This window comes from Micromesistius poutassou (genome assembly GCF_964030765.1).
Source record: "Micromesistius poutassou genome assembly, chromosome: 12".
Taxonomy (NCBI): Eukaryota; Metazoa; Chordata; class Actinopteri; order Gadiformes; family Gadidae; genus Micromesistius; species Micromesistius poutassou.
Window position 1 is genome coordinate 8,504,112 of NC_140282.1, and position 21,936 is coordinate 8,526,047.

A 21,936-nucleotide genomic window follows, 5' to 3' on the forward strand; every position below is an offset into this window, starting at 1 on the left:
CTATCTACAGATCTATCCGTCCGTTTGTTTGTCTATCTATCTTTGTCTGTCTTTATGACAGCAGTGTCTGTCTGCTGACGGTGTGACTCCCAGATGATAACGCTGCTGTGTGTGTGTGTGTGTGTGTGTGTGTGTGTGTGTGTGTGTGTGTGTGTGTGTGTGTGTGTGTGTGTGTGTGTGTGTGTGTGTGTGTGTGTGTGTGTGTGTGTGTGTGTGTGTGTGTGTGTGTCGTGCAGACACGCTGTGTGCGGTGCTGGAGCGGGACACGCTGGGCATCAGGGAGAGCCGTCTGTTCGGGGCGGTGGTGCGCTGGGCGGAGGCAGAGTGCTTCAGGCAGCAGCTGCCAATCACAGCGGAGAACAAGCAGAAGGTTCTGGGCAAGGCCCTCACCCTTATCCGCTTCCCGCTCATGACCGTGGAGGAGTTTGCCGCAGGTAAATAAATAGACATTTTGTTTCATTCAATTTTTCTGTAATATTAACACCATCATATCACACACTAGTCTGTTGATTGTGTGAATAAGAAATTCATCTCACAAATCCAACCAGAGGAACGACACCGAACACTGCAAGAGCCTTTTTCTGGTTCAAACCGGTGCAGCGTGATGCTGTTCTGCCCTAGCTGATGTGGCACAGTTACGTGACCTTTCTGCTATTTTGCCTGATTGAATCAGAAACAGCTATTTCAGTGATCTCCTTGTTTCATGTTTGAATTAGAGCACGACGGATACTGGATAGATTTAGTAGCCGATGCCGATACTGATGTAGGGAGTAAAAAATTACAGATATCGATTTATCGGCCGATATGTTAAATATTGATATGTCTGCCGTTATTTGATGTATATATATTTATATTGTGGTATTCTATGGGTGGAGCAGCTCAGTGGGATTTGCCACTCACCCACTTTGCCACTATGGCATTAAAACCATATGACCTCTAAAAGGACCAATGACCTCTACTATGGGGAGCAGCAACTAACCTCCACACGTGAAAGTGCTCAGTTAAAGCATTGAGAGGTTCAACCACCACAGTAGAGTATTTATAAAGAGGTGATAACATTCATATATCGACACCATTTCATATCGGCAAACATGTACGCCAATCGATCTATCGGTGAAAGGTCATTATTGGCCGATTAGTCGTTAAAATTGTCCAGCCGATATATCGGTCGGGCTCTAGTTTGAACGGTGCCCTCCTCTGGTTGGATTGTTGTAGAGTCATTTTGTTCTGATTGTGTTATTTGTATGCATGTCGATCTTTGATTTGTGTTTGATCAACCTGACCTTTCCAAAGCACTACACCGGTAGAAACCAGTTATATATTTTTTCTTGTGCAACAGGGCCTGCCCAGTCTGGAATATTGTTCGATCGGGAGGTGGTAAATCTGTTTCTCCACTTTACAGTAAACCCCAAACCGCGGGTTGAGTACAATGACAGGCCCCGCTGCAGTCTCAGGGGAAAGGAGTGCAGTATTAGTAGATTCCAGCAGGTTGAGAGTCGGTGGGGCTACAGTGGGACCAGCGACCGCATTAGGTGAGACCCAGGCCCCAGGAAGCCTCCATCAGGGCAAACTGGATACGTCTTTTGAGACCTAAAGGGTTCATATTGAATCTCAGCAGATTTTTACACGATTGATCTGTCTGTAATGTGGACATGGTATTATTGGAAGTTTGATTTGGTGTATTGTAATGAACGCGTCAAATGTGGTGTATTCAGCAAAATTCCAATCCATTTATGAATATGAATAAAATATACTAACGTATATATTTTAATTTCTCTCTCCAGATTTAATGTCAATAGAAGAATATCAGTAGTTGGGTTTGGCTTATACGGTTCAATACACGGACCCAACGACTACCAGGTCAACATTCAGGTAAACCTCCACGTGACAACCACACACCGAGAAGAAAGACACCTGCAGCACAGCAACAACATCAGCACACGCCCTTCAAACCCGTCTGCACAGACTCATTGAGCTTTCCTTTCCAGATCATCGAGAGCGATAAGAGCCAGACGCTGGGCCAGAACGACACGGGCTTCAGCTGCGACGGCACGGCCAGCACCTTCAGGGTCATGTTCAAGGAGCCCGTGGAGATCCTGCCCAACGTCAGCTACACCGCCTGCGCCACACTGAAGGTGGGTGAACGCCCGCCGGGGGCCCCCCCATCAACGATGAGGATGGAGGATCAGGAACTTGTTAAATGTTCCTCCTAAAATGTGTGTCAGAATTAATTTCATGAAGTGTTTAAGTCTGGCCAATGGGATCATCCAATCAAGTGCTGAAATGGATACGATCATTGGTAATAATAAAAGTTAGAAGCTTTATTTCAAATGCCTTTTTTAAGAAATGTATTTCATTTACTTTTGTGTAAACTGTCGTCCTTATTCAGAGTTTATGTCAATGCTATGGAATTCTGTGGTGACACCAACGATTCCCTTCCCCCCCCGTCCCACAGGGTCCGGACTCCCACTACGGTACCAAAGGTCTGAAGAAGGTGAGCCAGGAGTCAGGGCCCGGCCCCAAAACCACCTTCTTCTTCTTCAGCTCGCCAGGGAATAACAACGGTACCTCGGTGGAGGACGGGCAGATCCCTGAGATCATCTACTACATCTGAGGTCCTCCAGGGGGCTGGGGCAGCCCACCAGGGGCCCTCTGAACCAGGGCTGGGGGCTAGACAGACCCTGGCTCTCCACATCCATGTGGACAGTTCCAGAATTGTTTGTTTCTACTTGTGGATGGGATGCTATGTCTAAATGTAGCGTTTCTTCCAATCATCTTCTTTTGATTGTATTTTTTTTGTTGATGTATGTTCATTGTTCATTGTAGTTTTTTATATCATGCAAAACTAGTCACAGAAACGCGGGATTTATGAGTGACAAGGTTTAATTTGCTTTAGTTTAAGGGCCGGTTGGAATTTGCAGGTGATCAATACTTTGGTTTTAGGTTGGAGTTGAAATTGATTGTATGCTGTAGACTTGTCACTATTATTCAAAGGCACGACCAGACAGCCATGGTACATTAGTCGTTCATCTCTTTAAATCCTATTATACACTCAACATTGCCTTGTCTTATTCTTTTGGATCATCTTTGCAGAACAGATCAGAAGCTCTATAGACGTTTTCTTTTTTTATATGTGCACCAGCAGCATCACTCATTACGCTGTAGTTTAAATGTTTTTTAGTCCATGGATGCGGCTCAATGTGTATATACCGGTACGAGATTGCTTGTGGTACAAACTAATTTATGATGCCATATTGTTTTCTAAGCACTTAAAATGTAATAAAACCATCTTTGACACTATTTTTGTAATGAGAAATATATATTATTTGTTCAGCAATTAGGTTATTTAGTCAGTTGGTCAGTTTTTTGCTTAATGTTGGACAAGATGTGTATTCTTGTCACTAGGTGGCGCCACAAGTTCCCACTTATCCAATTGGTTTAAGTTCATGTATAAACAATTTCTAGACCAATCAGATTTAGTACTTATGGACGTAAATTCTCTAAAAAACGACGTAATTGTGTTCAGTCAGTATAAGTATTACCTACATATAAAACAGCAGATGCACAACCCATTATCTAGTACAGCCCTAATGACAATAGTTTGGCATTAGGGCTGGGTGATAGAATTCATTATCACGTTCCACAATTGCTGATGTTTACCAGGGTAATGCACTTATGGATAGATCATGATACTGTTTCAAGTAACTGTTACCTGGTCAATAAGTTGGCAGGAATTTGTTTTAGATTAACAAATAAAATCATGGAATATTTACAATGATCTCAGTGAACTTTTATGCAGATAATTTCTAATGCGCCCCAAAACCACAATAAATATTTGTATTAATTGCTTTCCCATATTTCCAAAAACATGTCTAATATCCCATTTATTAAGCAAGCATGGCTTTCAAACTCCCAGGAGCAGAGTCAGTATGGAGGCCAGGGGTGACCATCACTCAAAGGAGATTTCCTCATCGTTCGTTGCGGTGTCGTCGTCAGGCACCCCTGGACCCGGGTCGTTCAGTATAGCCTCCAGCTCAGGGTCGTAGAAATCTTTATCAGAGTCCTCGGCCACTGGTTCCGAATGTTTCGGCTCCTCCGCGGAACCCGGGTCCTTCAGTGGGTCTGGCCCTGGGTCCGTCACTAGGTCTGCCTCTCTGGGTCCCGGGTCCGTCTCCAGGTCTGCCTCTGGGTGAGGTTCCTCTGTGGGTCCCGGGTCAGTCACCGGGTCTGCCTCTGGGGAAGGTTCCTCTCTAGGTCCCTGGAGGGTGAGGGCCTCCGAGGCGGTGGGGCTACTGAGATCAGCGCTCAAGTCCTCCAACGGCACCACCACGGCCTCTCTCTTGGGGAGGAGGAACTCCAGCGGGGCCAGGATGGTGTTCTCGTCCATGCAGCCCAGGCTGCCGTACTTGTGGACCTGGGTCGGGGGAACGCCTGGAGGACGGGAAAGGGTCTTAATGAGAAGAACTCCAGAAAAAATAAGACCATTTACCAACCTAAGGTATACAAAATGGGCTTTACAGTTTCAAACAAAGTGGAAAACAAAAACAAAATTCTCTTTCTTCTGACAAATGCTTACAATACTTATTGTAAGTCCCTTTTGATAAAAAGCATCTACTGAATGTAAAATGTAATAATATTTATAGTTTCCTCAGAATAACATCCCATAGTCCCATGGTTTGACTTGGTTTGACGGCTCTCTCTGGAATTAGACAATGGTAAAAGAAAGAGATAAATCTTAAAAAGTCTCCCTAGAATATTTACCCAGGATCAGGGCCAGCTGGGCGGGGGGGAAGAGGACTTGCAGACAGCGGTTGAGGAAGGGCACCAGGTCCTCTGCGTACGCACAGCAGAACTGCACAAACAGCTCCTTCTCCCTGGTGCTGAAGGCCGTCTCCTCAGCCCGGTGGAACACCAGGATCAGCTTGGTCACCTGGAGGGAGGGAGGAAGAGGGAGAGAGAGAGGAAGAGAGGAAGAGAGAGAGAGAGAGAGAGAGAGAGAGAGAGAGAGAGAGAGAGAGAGAGAGAGAGAGAGAGAGAGAGAGAGAGAGAGAGAGAGAGAGAGAGAGAGAGAGAGAGAGAGAGAAAATGCGAGAGCGAAAGAGAATGTATTTAAAGCAAAAGTTCTTCAGTACGAGATTCAGTGACATCTTAATTGAGCAGAATAATGGCCATGAAGAGTGTAAAACTAAATAAATGTGATTTCAGTCTACATAACAACAAAGAACTGATTGAGCACAGTTGTAAGTAATTAAAAAAACACAGACACATAACATCCCATCAATAATTACTAAAGGAAAACAAAAAAGCTGAGCCGACAAACAACATCTAGGTGGATGTGCATGTTTATATGTCACCATTCAGCACAGCATTAAAACTATTGTTACTTTGGGTTTTTTCTAAAATACAAAGTTTGAAAGTCCTCATCAGTCACCTTCATCAGGGCGTCCTCCAGGTAAATGCCAACGTCCTGGGCCAGCCCGATGGGGCAGCACAGCCGCAGGTCGTTGAAGGCCGTCAGGATGTGGTTCAGGAAGCACGCCAGGGGCTGGAAGTCCAGCAGGGACATGGGGGGCTGCAGGGTGCCGGGCTGGGTGCTGGGGGCCACGGCCGGGATGGTGCCCCCCAGCATGGAGGGCAGTGATATCAGGGTGTAGTGGTTCATGTCCTCCTGGAACTTGTCCGCCGCCTCCTGGACGGCCTGGTGGAAGGTCTCGCCGGCCACCCTCTGGAACATGGGCGCCAGCTGTCCGCGGAAGTCCGCCCCCACCCTGCTGAAGGAGAGGCCGAAGTACATGCACTGGCCCAGCAGGGACTCCAGCCGGCTGCCCACGCCTCGCTGGAGGTCCCGCTCCAGGGTCTCCAGGAACTCTGCCACCTTCTGCACCACCCAGCCGTGGAAGATGGCGCCCTCGTTGACCGCCTGGCCCCCGGGGGCCATCAGGGGGTCATCGTCGCTGAAGATGGCGCGGTACTGGGTGATGATGTCGAAGAGGTGCACGCGGCAGGCCTCGATGGTCTTGGTGATGTGGAAGTAGGGGTCGTCGGCCGGGACGGCGCTGGTGATGGAGTGCAGCCAGGTGCCACGCGCCTGGAGGAACTTGACGCGGAGCTCCGCCTCCGTGAACACGTCCATCCGCCGGAGGTAGCCGATGACGCGGAGGCAGACCGGAAGCTGGGAGTTGCTGCGCAGCTGCTGTAACAGCTGGTTCAGCATGAGCTGGGAGGACTGGCGGACCTCGTGGACGATGCCCTGGAGGACAGAGAACCCGGGTTAGATGATGGGAAGGGTGAGGTACAGTAAGGATGCTCCTGTTTATCGGCTATACATAGAATCAGCCGATATTATTCGCCTTGTTGACAACCAGCGGACATTCTGCAAAGAAGATGACATTCACCGATGGCAGTGGCCGATGTTTATCTGTTGTTTACATTTACATTTGGGGCATTTAGTAGTTGCTCAATATATCTGTCTGTACAGTAAGGATGTTCATAGACCAAGTACCAAGCACTAACAATCACTAGGTTAACCCATTCCCCAGTACACAACAGAGATAGCTAGGATAAGACACATAGCTGTTGTGTCGCATACATTTAAAAGAAGTGATTTTTCACCAAAATATCTTTGTTATATGAAAGAAGCTTACATGCTGATATCCGAAATATTAAATCTGAGCGGGTTCTCTGATGCTTGGTGGCACGGACCTGGATGACGGGCAGAGAGGAGTGCTTCTTCTCAAGTCTCTTGACGTACGCCGCCAGCTCCAGGGCCTCCTCGTAGTAACCGTTCCGCACGCAGGTGTCCATGAGCTGGGGGATCTCCAGGATCTCCAGGATCTCAGTGTGACGGTTCAGCGTGAGGCTGTTCATCCGCCGGCTGGCCCCGATCTGCTCCGCCTCCTTCATGAACCCCCTGGTTAAAGAAAGCCATGGTATTATATCAACACACAAGTGTCAGAACAAAAACTCACATACTGTCAAAACTCATGTGTTATTACATTTATACATTTATTTCTCTTCATCCCTGACCTGCATTTCTCCCCAAAGCTCGGCAGCTTGTCCAGGAGCTTGGAGACGCTGCTCTCGATCCTCCCGAAGTCCCTGTAGATCTCCTCGGTGCAGTCGGCCGTGCGGATGAAGGTCTTGTAGTTGGAGAAGGCCAGCTCCCGGGTCTGCTGGAGGATCTGGCCCCGCTCCTCCGACAGCCGGTCCGGCTCACGGTTCAGCTTCTCCACCCCGAAGGAGCTCAACTCGGACAGGTAGGCGGCGAAGTCCGGGTTGTCCCGCCAGTTGTCCGGGAAGCTGTCTTTGAAGATGGAGGCCAGGATGCTCTCGTCCTCCACGTCCACAGACTCCATGGCCCTCTGCTGTGTAGTGGAGCCCCTCGGTGAAACGGTTTCTACAGACGCGTACTGTAATATGAATTAACTATTTTGACATGACAGGGTACCTTTGATAAGATACGGTGGATGTATATGGCTTTTTGACCCCTCGAAGCAGCAGGATGTTTGTTATCTTTCGGTATTCATCGGAGGGATTTATCAGTCACGGAAGTTTTCTTTACTTCCGGGTTTCTTCTTCTTCTTTGCTCTTTTTTTGATGAGGTGTGGTGCTGCCCCCCACAGGCTCCCAGGAGTCAGTATTCAATAGACAACACGGTCACGTCATCTGTCTCCAAATAAACTTCTGTACTTCTGCACTCTGCAAACGGAGTCATTTGAGTGTACGTTTGTAAATGTGTACTGTTTTTAATTTTTTCAAATGTTTTCATCCCTTCCATACAAAGGTCAGTGCAGTCCCCACCTTGAGAATAAGAGATTCTAAATACTAATTGATTGATTGGACATCTGTGTCAAGAACTTAAAGAAAAGTATAACAATACAATTTACACGTCAGACACCAAATACCAAATACCAAAGTAATTTTGCTTTGAATGGATTAGTCAAACTATTAAAAAATCAAAGCCAGACCTGAATCCTGATTGTATGAAATAGGAGACAGACATCATTGTTCACAGCCAGCCACAGAGGCCATTATACTAATACCTGGTTGACAAACATAAACCATTGTTGCTCATGAAGGATAATAAATTACGAAAATGAATAGGATCAAACTATATTTGGATGGTGGTAGAGGCTTCAAACTATATTTAGCTTGGAACTCAAAACACTCAAAGACTATTAAAATGAAATCCTGAGGAACACGTTTTAAGGTTGAGTCAATTCATATAGCACATTAATACACAGGGCAACACAATGTGCTTCACAAAAAATAACAACAATACAATCAAAATACAAGTGCAATTGTATAATATAAATATGCATATCAACAGTTGTTTGTGCAAATACAAAGCATTATTGCAGAATATAAAAACTACACGTGCACACACACAGACACACACACACACACACACACACACACACACACACACACACACACACACACACACACACACACACACACACACACACACACACACACACACACACACACACACACACAGTGAATGTCCACTCTTCCTTCTGTATCCTGATGTGCATGTAGTTGCATTCCAAGTTTTCTCTTTTTTAATCACATTGGATCATTCCAAATCTTAAAATGACCGTCTTATATATAATATATGTCTTATATATATATAATATTTATGTCTGAGCCTGTCTGCAGCGATGTCCTTTTTTGGGCATAACCGGAAGTCGTTGACGGCTTGTGTTTAGTTGCTAAGCTGCGGGACGGTGTTGTGTTGATGTGTTGTTGTGGTCTCTCCTCCGGCACACAACACCTATTTACCAACAAGTCAACAACAACAGGCTTCCTGTGGACGAGGTACCGCGGATGTACTCGGTGGTTCTGGTCGGCGGTGACGGACCAAACTACAGGTGAAGGAATCTAACTCAAAGTTAGCGAAGAGGCTAATTAGCCTAGCGAGCTAACGCGTTAGCCGCTGACTGTGAGCCAAACTCCTCATCAAGGTACAAACTAACAGTCTGTTTAAAGTGTATAACCTCATACAGTAACGTGGTGGCGTGGTGAACATTGAGTTATATATATAAATATATATTAATAAGGTCGGACTAACATGAGGTGTGTGAGGTAGTTTGGCTAACTCAGGCTGATTGACAGCTCATTGATTGACAGTTCATCACTCCACTGAATAGTGAGTCGCCTTCACTGGTTGACTGGTTTCTTGTATTGTGTTGTTAGTTTGTGGTGGTTGGTGTGTTACTGTTACATGAAGACCTCGTACTGGTACTGACTGAAGTTGTGTTCCTCTGGTTCTCCTGTAGGTCCTCATTCCTCCAGGATGTGATCAGGAGGACTGGATGTTGTTTCAATTAATCCCGATCAGCCAAGACACTAATGAGAGGGGACACGTTTAATTCACCTTAAGACGAAGACTCAAGCCCCCCCACTGTGGCACCATGGCTGGGGCCCACGCCACCAAGACCTCCTGGAGACTGCGTCAGTATACAACTATACTATACTATATAACTACACTATACTATACTATACTATATAACTCTGAGATGTACTGAGATGAGACTTCTGGAGTATATACACTACTATATAACTACACTATACTCTACTATATAACTGTACTGAGATGAGACTTTTGGAGTATATACACTACTATATAACTACACTATACTCTACTATATAACTGTACTGAGATGAGACTTTTGGAGTATATACACTACTATATAACTACACTATACTCTACTATATAACTGTACTGAGATGAGACTTTTGGAGTATATATAACTACACTATACTGTAACTTTAGACTGAGTGGTGATTTCTGTATTAACACTACTATATAACTATACTATACTCTACTCTACAGAAACTCTGTTCAGAGATGGGACTTCTGGAGTGCGCTGGTTGCTCTGCGATGTGATGAACTAAAACCCATGTGTGTGTGTTCCTGCAGAGGAGTTTGTGGCCCACTCCAGTAACGTGTCGTGCTTGGCTCTGGGGAAGAGCTCAGGCCGTCTGCTGGCTACCGGAGGGGAGGACTGCAAAGTCAACATCTGGGGCGTCAACAAATCAAACTGTATTATGGTAAGGCTACCGTACAGCTGTTTCATTTACATTTTACATTTAGGGCGTTTAGCAGACGCTTTCATCCAAAGCGACTTAATAAGTACATTTGTCAGAAGAAAGACAAACAACAATATACCTCTGTCGGTACAGTAAGGATGTTCATAGAACCAAGTGCCATGCACTAACAATCACTAGGTTATCCCATTTCCTGTACACAACAAAGATAGCTAGGATAAGAGGCTACACAATGCTTAGTACATTTAGATATTTTCATGCATGTATTTTTGAATATGCGTTTTTGTACTAGTCATGGGTATGTGTGGCTCTCTTTAGAGTCTCACGGGCCACAACAACCCAGTGGAGTGCATCCAGTTCAACAGTTCAGAGGAGCAGGTGGCGGCCGGCTCCCAGTCAGGGTCTCTGCGTGTCTGGGACTTAGAGGCCGCCAAAAGTAAGTCTGAGTTGTTGTTGTCATCTGGACACTAATAAACACGTCTTAATCAAGTCCGAAGACTTTCATGTTTACTTTAGCTTTCTGCTAAATCTTAAATGCATAGCATTTTTTCTACATTGCATATTTTAACTTTCTATTATTTTATTTTATTGTATGACAGTGTTCAATATAATGCTCTTAGTCTTTCTATGGCCTTGGGTCTGTGATGGTTGTTCCAGTTGTGTAAAATAGTTTTGTTGTGTGATTCCTCTCAGTCCTGCGTTCTCTTTCGGGACATAAGGCCAATATCACCAGCCTGGACTTTCACCCCTTTGGGGAATACTTGGCTTCTGGTTCTATGGACACAAACATCAAGGTGTGTGTTAAAGACGGTTCTATTGTGTTAATCCTCTTTGGGCTTTCCCCAGTTAAACCTTTTGTTGTTGTTGTGTTTTTGACCCACTAGGTTTGGGATGTGCGAAGAAAGGGGTGTGTCTTCACGTATAAGGTAAGTCTGTATCCATGGCAACGGGTCCACTGATACACCTGTCATGTCATCTTGTCATGACTTAAAACTCTATTGAATGCCTTTTCAGCTAAAGACACGTGTACTGTAATCAGTTTACCTTTGGTTCTATGGCTCTTTATTTGGCTGTTTGTTTAGCTCCCCATGTTGGATACTAGCCTGCTGCTAATTCAGTCGCTAATTTGCTTGTTGTTTTGGAGAGTGAGAGCTGAATAGCTAATCCCACAGATTACTGCGTTGTATGTGTCCAGACACCAACTGTCTTGCGCTGTGTGTCTGAAGCCTGAAGGATGATGTCTTAATCTGTGTTTGGTAAAAATCATGGCTAGGTTCAGCGGAAGCTAAACTCTTCAGTCTATTGCTGCCTCAAGCACAAAGCTTATGGAGGCCCACTTATAATCTTCCATCAAATACTTTTCAAATACTTTTCAAGCTGCTTCACTTTCCTGGCTATGCTTCTCTGTGTACATACACAACAGTATTATGAAGCCAGAACACTTTTACCCATTCACAGTCTGCCCTATGTGGATCCAGGGAATGCATTTTTGAATGGGTTGTTCTTCTCAAACTAATGGAGTTTCCAGAACTTTATGTGCTGTGCCGAGTTGCCGACCCTTCTTTGGTTTTGTTTCCTCCAGAGTCACAGTCAGGCAGTGAGGTATCTCGCTTTCAGTCCAGATGGCAAATGGCTGGCGTCTGCTGGTGAAGACAGCACTATTAAGGTAACCACTTCTGCAATCTCCTTTAGTTAGGTAGCCTTGTTTTAGTTATGTTGACCAAATAAGAATAAACTCTTGTAGAGCATACGTACGTTCATAATTATACACAGAGGGTTAGAGGCATGTGAAACGGCAATGTATTTTTAGCATCATAGCTTGTTTGTTAATGATCTATTAGGCTGCATAGTCATTAATTTAGTTAACCTTATTAACTATTAACAATATTAATAGTTAATTAATTAACTTAGTTAACTTGATTAACTTAGTCCTTCAGTTCATTAAGTCATTCAACACCTTGCAGCCAACATCTGTTGCGTTATTAACAACACACCATTTAGATTTCCAGAGAAGCTGCCATTGCTTCAGTATGTGCTCTACCTGGGTTGTCTTGTGTCACAGCTGTGGGACGTGACCGCGGGGAAGATCATCACAGAGTTCACCGCCCACACGGCCGCAGTCAACATCATCCAGTTCCACCCCAACGAGTATCTCCTGGCGTCGGGCAGCTCAGACAGGTGACCAGGGCTCCGGGCTACAGGTGTATCACGGCTTTATTCCACATAGGAACAGGGGGCCTTTGTTGTTGTTACACAATGTCCTCTGTATTCCAGAACCATCAAGCTGTGGGATCTGGAGAAGTTCAAGATGATCGGCTCGTCCGACGTGGAGACCGGCGCGGTCAGGTGCGAACTATGACACTTTAGATTAGATTAGATTAGATAAGATTAGATTATTTGTATTTTGTATTTGTATTTTGTATTTATTTATTTGCACCATAAAAAAAACGACAATTACAAAAAACAGAAATTAAAGAAGAATAGTAAGTGCAGGAGAGGTTAAAAAACCCTACATGGGCTTATAAGAAGCACCTCCCCAAGAAATATACACATTCAAAGGATAAATCAACAACAACAACAATAGGAGAAAGCAACAACAAATAACAACAAAAAAGGAAGCAATACAAGTGCCATTTTATAGCAGACACTCAAAGAAGTCAGAAATAAAAACATGGGTATGTATAAATATAAAATGATTGTATTTAACTGAGTGTATAAGCATGTAAAGAGATAATGATCCAATGACAAATATACTGGAAATATACTGGAAAAGAAACTATTAGGAACTTTGATTTAACAGGTAAGCTTTCAGTCTTAACTTAAAAGTATTGAGGGATGAAGATAATTTAACAACATGAAGATGGGAATTCCAAAGTATGGAGCCTCTGTGAGCAAAAGAAAACTGAGTATGAGTAGTGCGGCAAAAAGGGGTATGAAGTTTATCAGTCTGTCTGGTGTTATAAGAATGGACCTGAGAGTTAACTGTAAAGAATTCATGAAAGGATTTGGGCAGCAAGTGGGAAAGTTGAATATATTTATAAGTAAATACACATGATTGAAGTATATTAATATCGTAGACTGACATTATCTGAAGATTCTTAAACAGAGGGGCAGATGGAGACAAATAATTAGAGAAGGTGGCTAATCTAACAAATTTCTTTTGCGCGATTAATAATTTCTGTAAATTAGAAGGATAAGTGCTAGCCCAAACGATATTACCGTAACTGAGATGTGGATGAATTAAGCTATAATACAGTATATTTAAAACTTCCTGAGATATGAAATCACGAATTTTTCTGATGATACCAATGGATTTCAACACTTTATTATTAACAAGTTTAATATGTTCGGACCATGACAACCTCTCATCAATTAATACCCCTAAAAATTTGGTGGAGGAAACCTGGATTATATCATTATCCCCAATAGTGATTTTAGCGCTGGATTTACAATATTTTTTATTTTTTCCCGTAAATATAATAAAATTTGTTTTTTTTACATTTAATGTCAACTTATTTATCTGGAACCATTCAGAAAATTTAATAATGCCAGAATTGGCTTCACTAATTAAAGAATCAAAGTGACTGTGAGTCAAAATCAGATTAGTATCATCAGCAAAAAGTATTGGTAGCATCGTGGAAGAAACAGTTGCAAGGTCATTAATGTAAACAAGGAACAATAACGGACCAAGAATGGAACCCTGGGGGACACCATATGTCAACTGGGCTCTGGAAGAAGTACAACCATTGACATAAACAAACTGTTCTCGGTTTGAAACATAATTAACAAGCCAAATATATGAAATATCATGAAAACCATAACAATGTAACTTAGAAAGTAAAATAGTGTGGTCAACAGAATCAAAGGCTTTCGATAAATCTAAAAAAATACCCAAAGCATATTTATTGTTATTTATGGCTGTATAGATTTTTTCAACCAGCTGTAAGAGGGCCATATCTGTAGAATGATTTTCCCGGAAACCATATTGGTGCTCGTGTAAAATGCTGTGTTTATTTAAATGAGATAAGATTCTTTTTTGTACCAGTTTTTCTAAAATTTTTGAAAAACATGGTAAAATAGAAATTGGTCGATAGTTATTAAATGATCTTGTATCCCCAGTTTTATGAAGTGGGATAACTTTAGCAATTTTTAGATCTTTAGGCACACATCCCGTCTGCAACGATAGGTTGAAAATATATGTTAATGGTTCAACAATAGATGAAGACACAGATTTAATCAATGAAGCACAGATATCGTCATGGCCCGGAGCAGATGTTTTCAGTCTGCCAATGATTTCCATCACCTCTGCTATGTCTGTATTTTCAAACTGTAAAAGAGGGGGGAAGTTACCCTTTATGTAATCCAATGGATTTCTGTTAGAAGGTTTAATGTTCTTTGACAAAGAGGAACCCACTTGTGCAAAGAAATTATTAAATTCACAAGAAATTACATAAGGATCAGTAAATGTTACACCACCTTCATTGAACTCTGAAGGATGAGAAACAGAAGACTTTTGTTTATTCATAAGTTGATTGATAACCTTCCAAGTAGACCTGATATCAGTGGAATATTCTTTGAGTTTGTTACTGAAATATATATTTTTGGCTATTCGAATTAAATGATTATATTTGTTTCTATATGTTTTGTACTTTTTTGAATTCAGAGGTGTAGGATTGGTAAGAAACCTCTTATATAACTTATTTTTGGTTGTTGAGGATTTGTGGAGGCCGGACGTATACCAGGGTTTTTTATTCAGTACAGCAAGGTTCTTTTTTAATTGTACCAGTGGAAAGCATAAATGAAATGCAGAATTAAAGGTTGTCACAAAAGTCTGATAAGCAGACTCAGCATCTGTATGTTTGTAAACATTATCCCATGAAATGTCATCAATCAACTTTTTGAACCGTTCGGTATTTTGCCGATTAAATAATCGACATACATTACCGGAATTTGTACCAACAGGGCCAGTCTTGTCAGAGATAGAGAAATGAAAAATAGGAAAATGATCTGAGATATCAGTGAAAAGGATGCCTGATTTAGTTGTATTATTCACAGAGTTAGTAAAGATATTGTCAATTAGGGTGGCAGATGATTTTGTCACTCTTGTTGGCTTGTTAATAAGAGGATAAAAGAACAGGAAAACAAAATATTAAGAAAGTCTGAAGTCCGAGCCTGAGTTTCACATTTGAATAAATCAAGGTTAAAGTCCCCCAGTAGAAAACATAGTTTCCTTTCCGTATTTATCATTTCTAATATTGACCCAAGCGTATCATTAAAACTTACAGAGTCTGTATCAGGGGGCCTGTAAACACATCCAATGATAACATTTCTGCCACTAAAAAATGAACAAGAGGTAATTTCTATAAACAGGGCTTCCACATCAATGTTTTTCAATTCATGGGCCAGATCTTCTCTAACACAGAATTGTAGGCTGGTATGAACATAAATTGAGATTACAGTTTCACAAAAGGGTATCTGAACTGAAAATTTAAATTATGAAAGGGTGATTCTGGTGACTGGTCTGAGTGTGGTGTCTGGTCTGAGTCTGGTGACTGTGGTCTGAGTGTGGTGACTGGTCTGAGTGTGGTGACTGGTTCTGAGTGTGGTGACTGTGGTCTGAGTCTGGTGACTGGTCTGAGTCTGGTGACTGTGGTCTGGTGACTGGTCTGAGTCTGGTGACTGTGGTCTGGTGACTGGTCTGAGTCTGGTGACTGTGGTCTGGTGACTGGTCTGAGTCTGGTGACTGTGGTCTGGTGACTGTGGTCTGAGTCTGGTGACTGGTCTGAGTCTGGTGACTGGTTCTGAGTGTGGTGACTGGTCTGATTGGTCCTCTTCCCCCCCTCCAGGTGTGTGCTCTTCCACCCTGACGGGGGCTGCCTGTACTCCGGGGCGTCCGACACGCTGCGGGTGTACGGCTGGGAGCCGGACCGCTGCTTCGACGTGGTGCCCGTGGGCTGGGGCAGGGTGGCCGACATGGCCATCTGCAACAACAAGCTGGTGGGTCCCCCCCCCGGGGCTGATGGGTCACCACTGGGGGGGGGCGGCGTTGGAGGGGCGCTATGGGCGTGTGTTGGGGATAGGACGTATGGGGATTGATCTGTACATGTTGATTGATACGTGACGTGATCTAAAGCACTAAAGTGTTTTCACATAAGTGACCTTATACGTTGGGTCATTGGGAGATCATATTTTGACAGCGGGTAAATAGAGAGGGCGCAGGTAGAACGCACACAATACGCACTTAGTGTATGTTGTACGTCCTGGTGCACAAATAGCACTTGTGTGCTACACATTGTGTAGCGTCTTATCCGAGCTATCTTTGTTGTATACGGGGAATGGGTTAACCTAGTGATGGTTAGTGCTTGACACTAGGTTCTATGAACATCCTTACTGCATCGACAGAGATATATTGTTGTTTCTCTTTGTTCTGACAAATACACTTATTGTAAGCCTCTTTGGATAAAAGCAGGTGTTTTGACAGGACGTCAACATTGTGTCAAATCCCCCATGATTCACCCTGGCCCCTCGCTCCCCCCAGATCGGGCTGTCCCACCACCAGACCAACGTGTCCTCCTACCTGGTGGACCTGACCAAGGTGAAGAGGTCCGGGGGGGCCGTGGTCCAGCCCACGGAGCCCTCACCCAAGGGATCCACGCTGCGCCGCAGCTACGAGCGCCCCATGACCACCTGCAGCGGCCCCCAGAGGTACGCCCGGCCCCGGGTTCAGACGGTCGTCTCCACGGTTCCCCTTGAGCTGCACGCTTCTGCTGAGTGTCAGGATCAGAGGACGTCAGGGTGGAGACCATCAGATATCAGGGTGGAGATCGCAGAGCATATCAGGGTGGATTCCACATGATGTACCGGTTGCTGCTGTTCTTGTACTAGTTTACCCGTTTTTTAAATACCCGAAAATTAAATCGATACATTTGTCCTCACATGGTGACACACTTGCAGTATAATTAAACAGACCTGGGACACATTGTACTGATGCCACACAACTGGAAACCACCAACAGTACTAGAGAATGACCACCTCAGTGCTAAAGCCTGAGCCATGATGCTGGAGGTTTGATCAGCACCTGCTCACTGGACGCACCATGATGACAGGTCGTATGTCCCCCCCCCCCCCCCCCCCCCCTCCCCACCGAAGGGTGAAGCAGAACTCAGAGTCGGAGCGCCGCAGTCCCAGCAGCGAGGACGAGAAGGAGGAGAATGAGTCCGCCGCCGAGATCCGGAACGCCGACGACTACCATGAGATCTTCCAGCCGAGGAACGCCATCTGTGGGTCTCCTCCTCAGAACATTACATTGAGAACCCTTGAGATGGGTGCATTGTGTATGCGAGAGATTGGAAGAGAGATTGATCTATTTTTTAATTTCCCTTTCAGCGCGCTCGCCTCCCAAGCCCGGGGACCTGTTCCCTGCTCCTATGGAAGATGGTGATGATTCATATTTCCTCTTCCTGACACATTTATGAGTTTATTATTGATGTTCTGTAGAAAATGCTAACACACACACCGCTGTGCTGATGTCACTGCAGAGACCTTCATCGTGAGAGCCAGTTCAGTGAAGGAAGCTATGACCCCCATGCCTGAGAAACAACAGGTGGGTTTGTCTTGGGGTTATTCATTATTTACATTCATATATATTTTTAAAGTATAAACTGAAAGAAATTATGCATTCTTAATGCAAACAAATATCCCAAAATGTGCAATTTGCAATTTGAAACTGAACGTATTTGTTTAGTTTCAACAGTACTCAGATTTGTTCAATATCTGATACTTTACGTGTGATGGTATTTGTCTTTGTGGTGCAGCGCCTCACAGCCTCATCTCTCTCCCCCCTCCCCTCAGCTAAAGAAGCCCCCCATCGCCATGTCAACCCCCATCCAGAGGGTGGAGCCCACCGTCATCTCCGCCGCCCCACGCCCCACCACCACCACCACCACCACCACCACCACCACACACACGGCCGCCCGGCCCTCGGCCTCCGAGCCGGCCCCCTCAGGGCTGCCGCCCCCCCGTTCCCCCGCCCATGCCGCTGCCAAGCCCAGAGCCCCTCCCCCTAATATCATCATCCCCTCCTCCAGGAAGGAGCCAATAGGACTCAACGTGGCCGACTTCAGACCGGTGAGCTGAGGCGGACCGTCAGCACCACCACAGCAACGCTGCGGCGTCACCACGGCAACACTGGAACCATCTAACTCGCTCTCTTTCCCCCTGCGCTCCAGAACTCGTTCCACAAAGGGCCCGAGGTGCTGGGCGACGAGGAGGCCCAGGCCCAGATCAAGAAGGGCCACGACACCATGTGTGTGATGCTGAGCAGCCGGCAGAAGAACCTGGAGGCTGTGAAGGCTGTGTGGGGCAGCGGCGACGTCAAGGTGAGGCTGGCCTCACACGCACACACAGAGAGAGAGCCAGCCACTCCTCACTGAACCAGGCCGTTCCCTACAGCAGTGACCTCTGCATTAGTTGCTAACTGGTCCCTGTTTTACACACCAGGTGTGGTTGTGCCTTTTCCTGTGCCTTAGTGACATCACTAGTGGGTGTGTCCACCTAGATGTATGCTGGATCCGTCCATCATATATCTAGGTGGACACGCCCACTTGTGGTGTCACTAAAACACTGTAAAAGGCAGATTTTCAAACAGCTTGTAGCGCTAATCACACACACCTGGTGGCGTGATGTCACCCCTTTAATGGGGGGGGGACTGAGGTCAGTCGATGACCCGTGTGTAGAACAGGAGGTCGTCCCGGTGTCTCCTTTGTGACGGCGTCTCTCTTTGGCTCCTCCCACCAGAACTGTCTGGACATGGCGGTGGCCATGAACGACCGCTCCATCGTGGTGGACCTCCTGAACATTGTCAACCTCAAACCGTGAGAGAGAGACACACACACACACACACACACACACACACACACACACACACACACACACACACACACACACACACACACACACACACACACACACACACACACACACACACACACACACACACACCCTCAGTGTGTGCCTTGTATTGTGAGTCCCCTCCAGGTGTGTAACTGTGCTTCTGTCCCAGGATGCTGTGGAAGCTGGACCTGTGTACCTCCATCCTCCCCCAGATCGAAGAGCTGCTGCACAGCAAATACGAGAGGTGAGTGACGGGGTCACATGTTCCTACAGACCGTTGGTATGAACACAGTTAGAGAGGTGAGTGACGGGGTCACATGTTCCTACAGACCGTTGGTATGAACGCAGTTAGAGAGGTGAGTGACCGGGTCACATGTTCCTACAGACCGTTGGTATGAACACAGTTAGAGAGGTGAGTGACGGGGTCACATGTTCCTACAGACCGTTGGTATGAACACAGTTAGAGAGGTGAGTGACGGGGTCACATGTTCCTACAGACCGTTGGTATGAACACAGTTAGAGAGGTGAGTGACGGGGTCACATGTTCCTACAGACTGTTGGGAGGAACACGGTTCTATTGGTGTCACAACATCAACATCCCGCCGGCAGACTCTTCATACCAGCAGCTGTGTTGACATGTCTGATCAACACACAAATCACATTCCTGCTGCAGGCTAACATAAGATCAGGTTCATTTGCATGTCAGTTAGTTGCAGAACGACTTTGTCAGAATGACGAGAAATGTTAACGCATGTACTTCCTGAAGGGTTTGGTTACGCAACATTATTTATTCTGATCTGTCTTTGATAAACAATCTGTTGATACTGGCCTGCTGTACTTTGCTTCTGTCATTTGTAACGTCTAACACTGTGTGTGTGTGTGTGTGTGTGTGTGTGTGTGTGTGTGTGTGTGTGTGTGTGTGTGTGTGTGTGTGTGTGTGTGTGTGTGTGTGTGTGTGTGTGTGTGTGTGTGTGTGTGTGTGTGTGTCCAGTTACGTCCAGACGGGCTGCATGTCGCTGAAGCTCATCCTGAAGCGCTTCTGGCCGCTCATCTCGGACACGCTGAAGGCCCCGCCCTCTGTGGGCGTCGACATCACCAGGGAGGAGAGGTGAGGCTTATGTTAACGTTTACATTCAGAGCATTTAGTGGATGCTAAATGTGCTCCTGTTTATCAGGGCAAAGTCCCGTACTCTGCTGCCAACAACCAGGGTTTTAAACCCATAATATCCCCAGATCCGGTTCCTCACCTCAAACCAATAACTCTTGATTACGATTAGCTGGCTGAGTGTCGAGCAGGACGCCTCACCCTGACTGCCCCTGACGAGCTGGCTGTCGCCCTGTGTGGTCGACGCCGCCGTCGGGGTGTGAATGTGTGCATGAATGTGAAGCAATATTGTAAAGCGCTTTGAGTGGCCACTGGTTAGAACAGCGCTGTGTAAATGCAGTTAATTGACCATTTACCATTGAAATGACCCAATGCTCGTATGTGTACACTCCCAGGCTCCAGAAGTGCAAGGTGTGCTTCAAGCAGCTGAAGAACCTGAGCAACGTGGTGAAGACCAAGGCCGACCAGGTGGGCCGACACGGCAGTGCCTTCAAAGAGCTGCAGCTGCTGCTGGCCCCGCTGGACTACTGACCCCGCTGGACTACTGACCCACCGGACTACTGCCCTGCCGGACTACTGACACTGACCCCACGAGAAGAGGGCAGACCGGGCCTTAAACCGGCTGCACGCAGCCACGCCTCTCGCCGCCTCGGGGAGCCAATCACGACGTTTGTCTCGGGGACGGGAGCCGATACGAGACGGACGGGGTGAACCTGTTCGGAGGAGTCGGTGCTGAAACGCCTCAATGCTTCACTGTTGTTATCGAGGCACTAATGAATCCTGCCAGTATATATGTGTATCTGTGTCTGTGTGTCGGGGGCGGGGCTCTGTGGGGCCGGCCAATCAGAAACGTATAAGGCCTTGCGTAGTATAGTGGGGAAATGGGACAAATCACAGCACTGTTGATCGCTCGGCCGGCAAGGGACAGCGTTCTCCCTGAGACACGTTGTGGTTGCACAAAGCGTTGAAATCTGGGCACAGTGAATATTGGACGAGTTGATACTTAAATGTTATTTAAACATTCTATCAGGATTATTTTTTACTCTATGAAACTATATAGAAGCGCTCCTTTTAAATGTAGTTGACAATGAAGATTTTATTTGTTCCTAATAAAACAATAGTAAAACATGTGACTTGAGCATCAGGAGCTACCGAGTTATGTTGGGTTACTGGTTGACAATATCCAACCTACTGCTACACAGGTTAACCTCATACATGATATAACTGAAGGTTTGAGAGCGTATTGAATGGAGTATTGTTTCTCTACTTGGCTTGCGTTGCTTTGTCAATGTTCTGTGCGGTTTAGTTAACAATGTCAGGACAAACACAGGTGTCACTCGTAACACTAATGACGGCGCTGCTACTTTGTTAACCAAAGACAAACATGGACACCCATTGGCCTTTGGCTTGTATCTCCGTGTGGCTGGCATGTTGGAGTGGCAAATACAAGTAAACGGAACTGCAGACTTCTTGGATGAAAAGCCCTATTAACGTTTACATTTCTGATCTACATGGAGCATGATAGATATTTAATATGAAGAAAATGACTTATGAAATCTGTTTAGAAATGAGAAATGTTTACAGATTTCTAACATTAGTGCCTTAATCCAGAAAACCACTGCTCCCATTTTTTTTCTTGCCAGGTCAAGTCTTGGCCGCAAACATGACAGCAACAGGGTCAAAGTGGCGTCTATGTTTATGCTTTAACCATGACATGTGTATCACTAGTCCACTCAATGCACAGGTACACAAAGACCAATGATTAGTGTAATGAGCAACACCTGTATTGGTCCTACACAGATCCCTCTGAGGTCAACTTCATGTCCCACAGAAGGCAAAGCAGAACAGCCAAAATACAAATGACAAACAAATGATCTGGATCAGGC

At 45.4% G+C, this 21,936-nt stretch overlaps 3 protein-coding genes across 4 annotated transcripts in view; 2 read left to right on the top strand and 1 right to left on the bottom strand.

Annotated features, from left to right (window-relative positions):
• LOC311356156 (BTB/POZ domain-containing protein 1-like) overlaps window positions 1-3,300 on the top strand; it is a gene marked incomplete at its 5' end in the record, with an annotated part of 24,124 nt that extends 20,824 nt beyond the window's left edge. Inside the window, 5 exons of the mRNA XM_084475917.1 lie at window positions 237-434; window positions 1,403-1,532; window positions 1,785-1,872; window positions 1,989-2,135; window positions 2,456-3,300. Of these exons, the coding sequence (XP_084332043.1) occupies window positions 237-434; window positions 1,403-1,532; window positions 1,785-1,872; window positions 1,989-2,135; window positions 2,456-2,614 (722 nt within the window). The 3' untranslated portion in view covers window positions 2,615-3,300. The remainder of the gene's footprint in view (window positions 1-236; window positions 435-1,402; window positions 1,533-1,784; window positions 1,873-1,988; window positions 2,136-2,455) is intronic.
• A 182-nt stretch (window positions 3,301-3,482) lies between these two features.
• cog8 (component of oligomeric golgi complex 8) lies at window positions 3,483-7,549 on the bottom strand. Its single transcript, XM_084476678.1, has 5 exons — window positions 7,027-7,549; window positions 6,703-6,910; window positions 5,432-6,250; window positions 4,762-4,930; window positions 3,483-4,431 (listed from the first exon to the last, which is right to left on the bottom strand). Exons 1-5 carry the CDS (start codon window positions 7,353-7,355, stop codon window positions 3,950-3,952), a joined length of 2,007 nt encoding a protein of 668 aa, XP_084332804.1. The 5' UTR covers window positions 7,356-7,549; the 3' UTR covers window positions 3,483-3,949.
• A 1,181-nt stretch (window positions 7,550-8,730) lies between these two features.
• On the top strand, window positions 8,731-21,181 carry katnb1 (katanin p80 (WD repeat containing) subunit B 1). 2 transcript variants are annotated; one of them, XM_084476689.1, is made up of 20 exons: window positions 8,731-8,966; window positions 9,282-9,456; window positions 9,926-10,056; window positions 10,372-10,489; window positions 10,747-10,847; window positions 10,938-10,979; window positions 11,636-11,719; window positions 12,116-12,231; window positions 12,328-12,399; window positions 15,900-16,050; window positions 16,592-16,758; window positions 17,203-17,333; window positions 17,440-17,490; window positions 17,592-17,656; window positions 17,905-18,180; window positions 18,282-18,431; window positions 18,850-18,926; window positions 19,115-19,189; window positions 19,937-20,053; window positions 20,446-21,181. In XM_084476689.1, the coding sequence occupies exons 2-20, from the start codon at window positions 9,417-9,419 to the stop codon at window positions 20,579-20,581; spliced, it is 2,100 nt and encodes a 699-aa protein (XP_084332815.1). In that variant the 5' UTR covers window positions 8,731-8,966; window positions 9,282-9,416; the 3' UTR covers window positions 20,582-21,181. The 2 variants fall into 2 exon arrangements, with proteins under 2 accessions (XP_084332815.1, XP_084332816.1); XM_084476690.1 differs by having other exon boundaries at window positions 8,737-8,873.
• Window positions 21,182-21,936: the final 755 nt, after the last annotated feature.

Excerpts from the sequence above, each read along its gene's own strand:
- cog8 (XM_084476678.1), bottom strand. The coding sequence starts at position 7,355 with ATGGAGTCTGTGGACGTGGAGGACGAGAGCATCCTGGCCTCCATCTTC. Across the intron at positions 6,251-6,702 it reads CCTCTCTGCCCGTCATCCAG|GGCATCGTCCACGAGGTCCG; the intron begins GTCCGTGCCACC and ends TCTGTCCTCCAG. Across the intron at positions 4,931-5,431 it reads TGGAGGACGCCCTGATGAAG|GTGACCAAGCTGATCCTGGT; the intron begins GTGACTGATGAG and ends CCCTCCCTCCAG.
- katnb1 (XM_084476689.1), top strand. The coding sequence starts at position 9,417 with ATGGCTGGGGCCCACGCCACCAAGACCTCCTGGAGACTGC. Across the intron at positions 16,051-16,591 it reads CCATCTGCAACAACAAGCTG|ATCGGGCTGTCCCACCACCA; the intron begins GTGGGTCCCCCC and ends CGCTCCCCCCAG. Across the intron at positions 16,759-17,202 it reads ACCTGCAGCGGCCCCCAGAG|GGTGAAGCAGAACTCAGAGT; the intron begins GTACGCCCGGCC and ends TCCCCACCGAAG.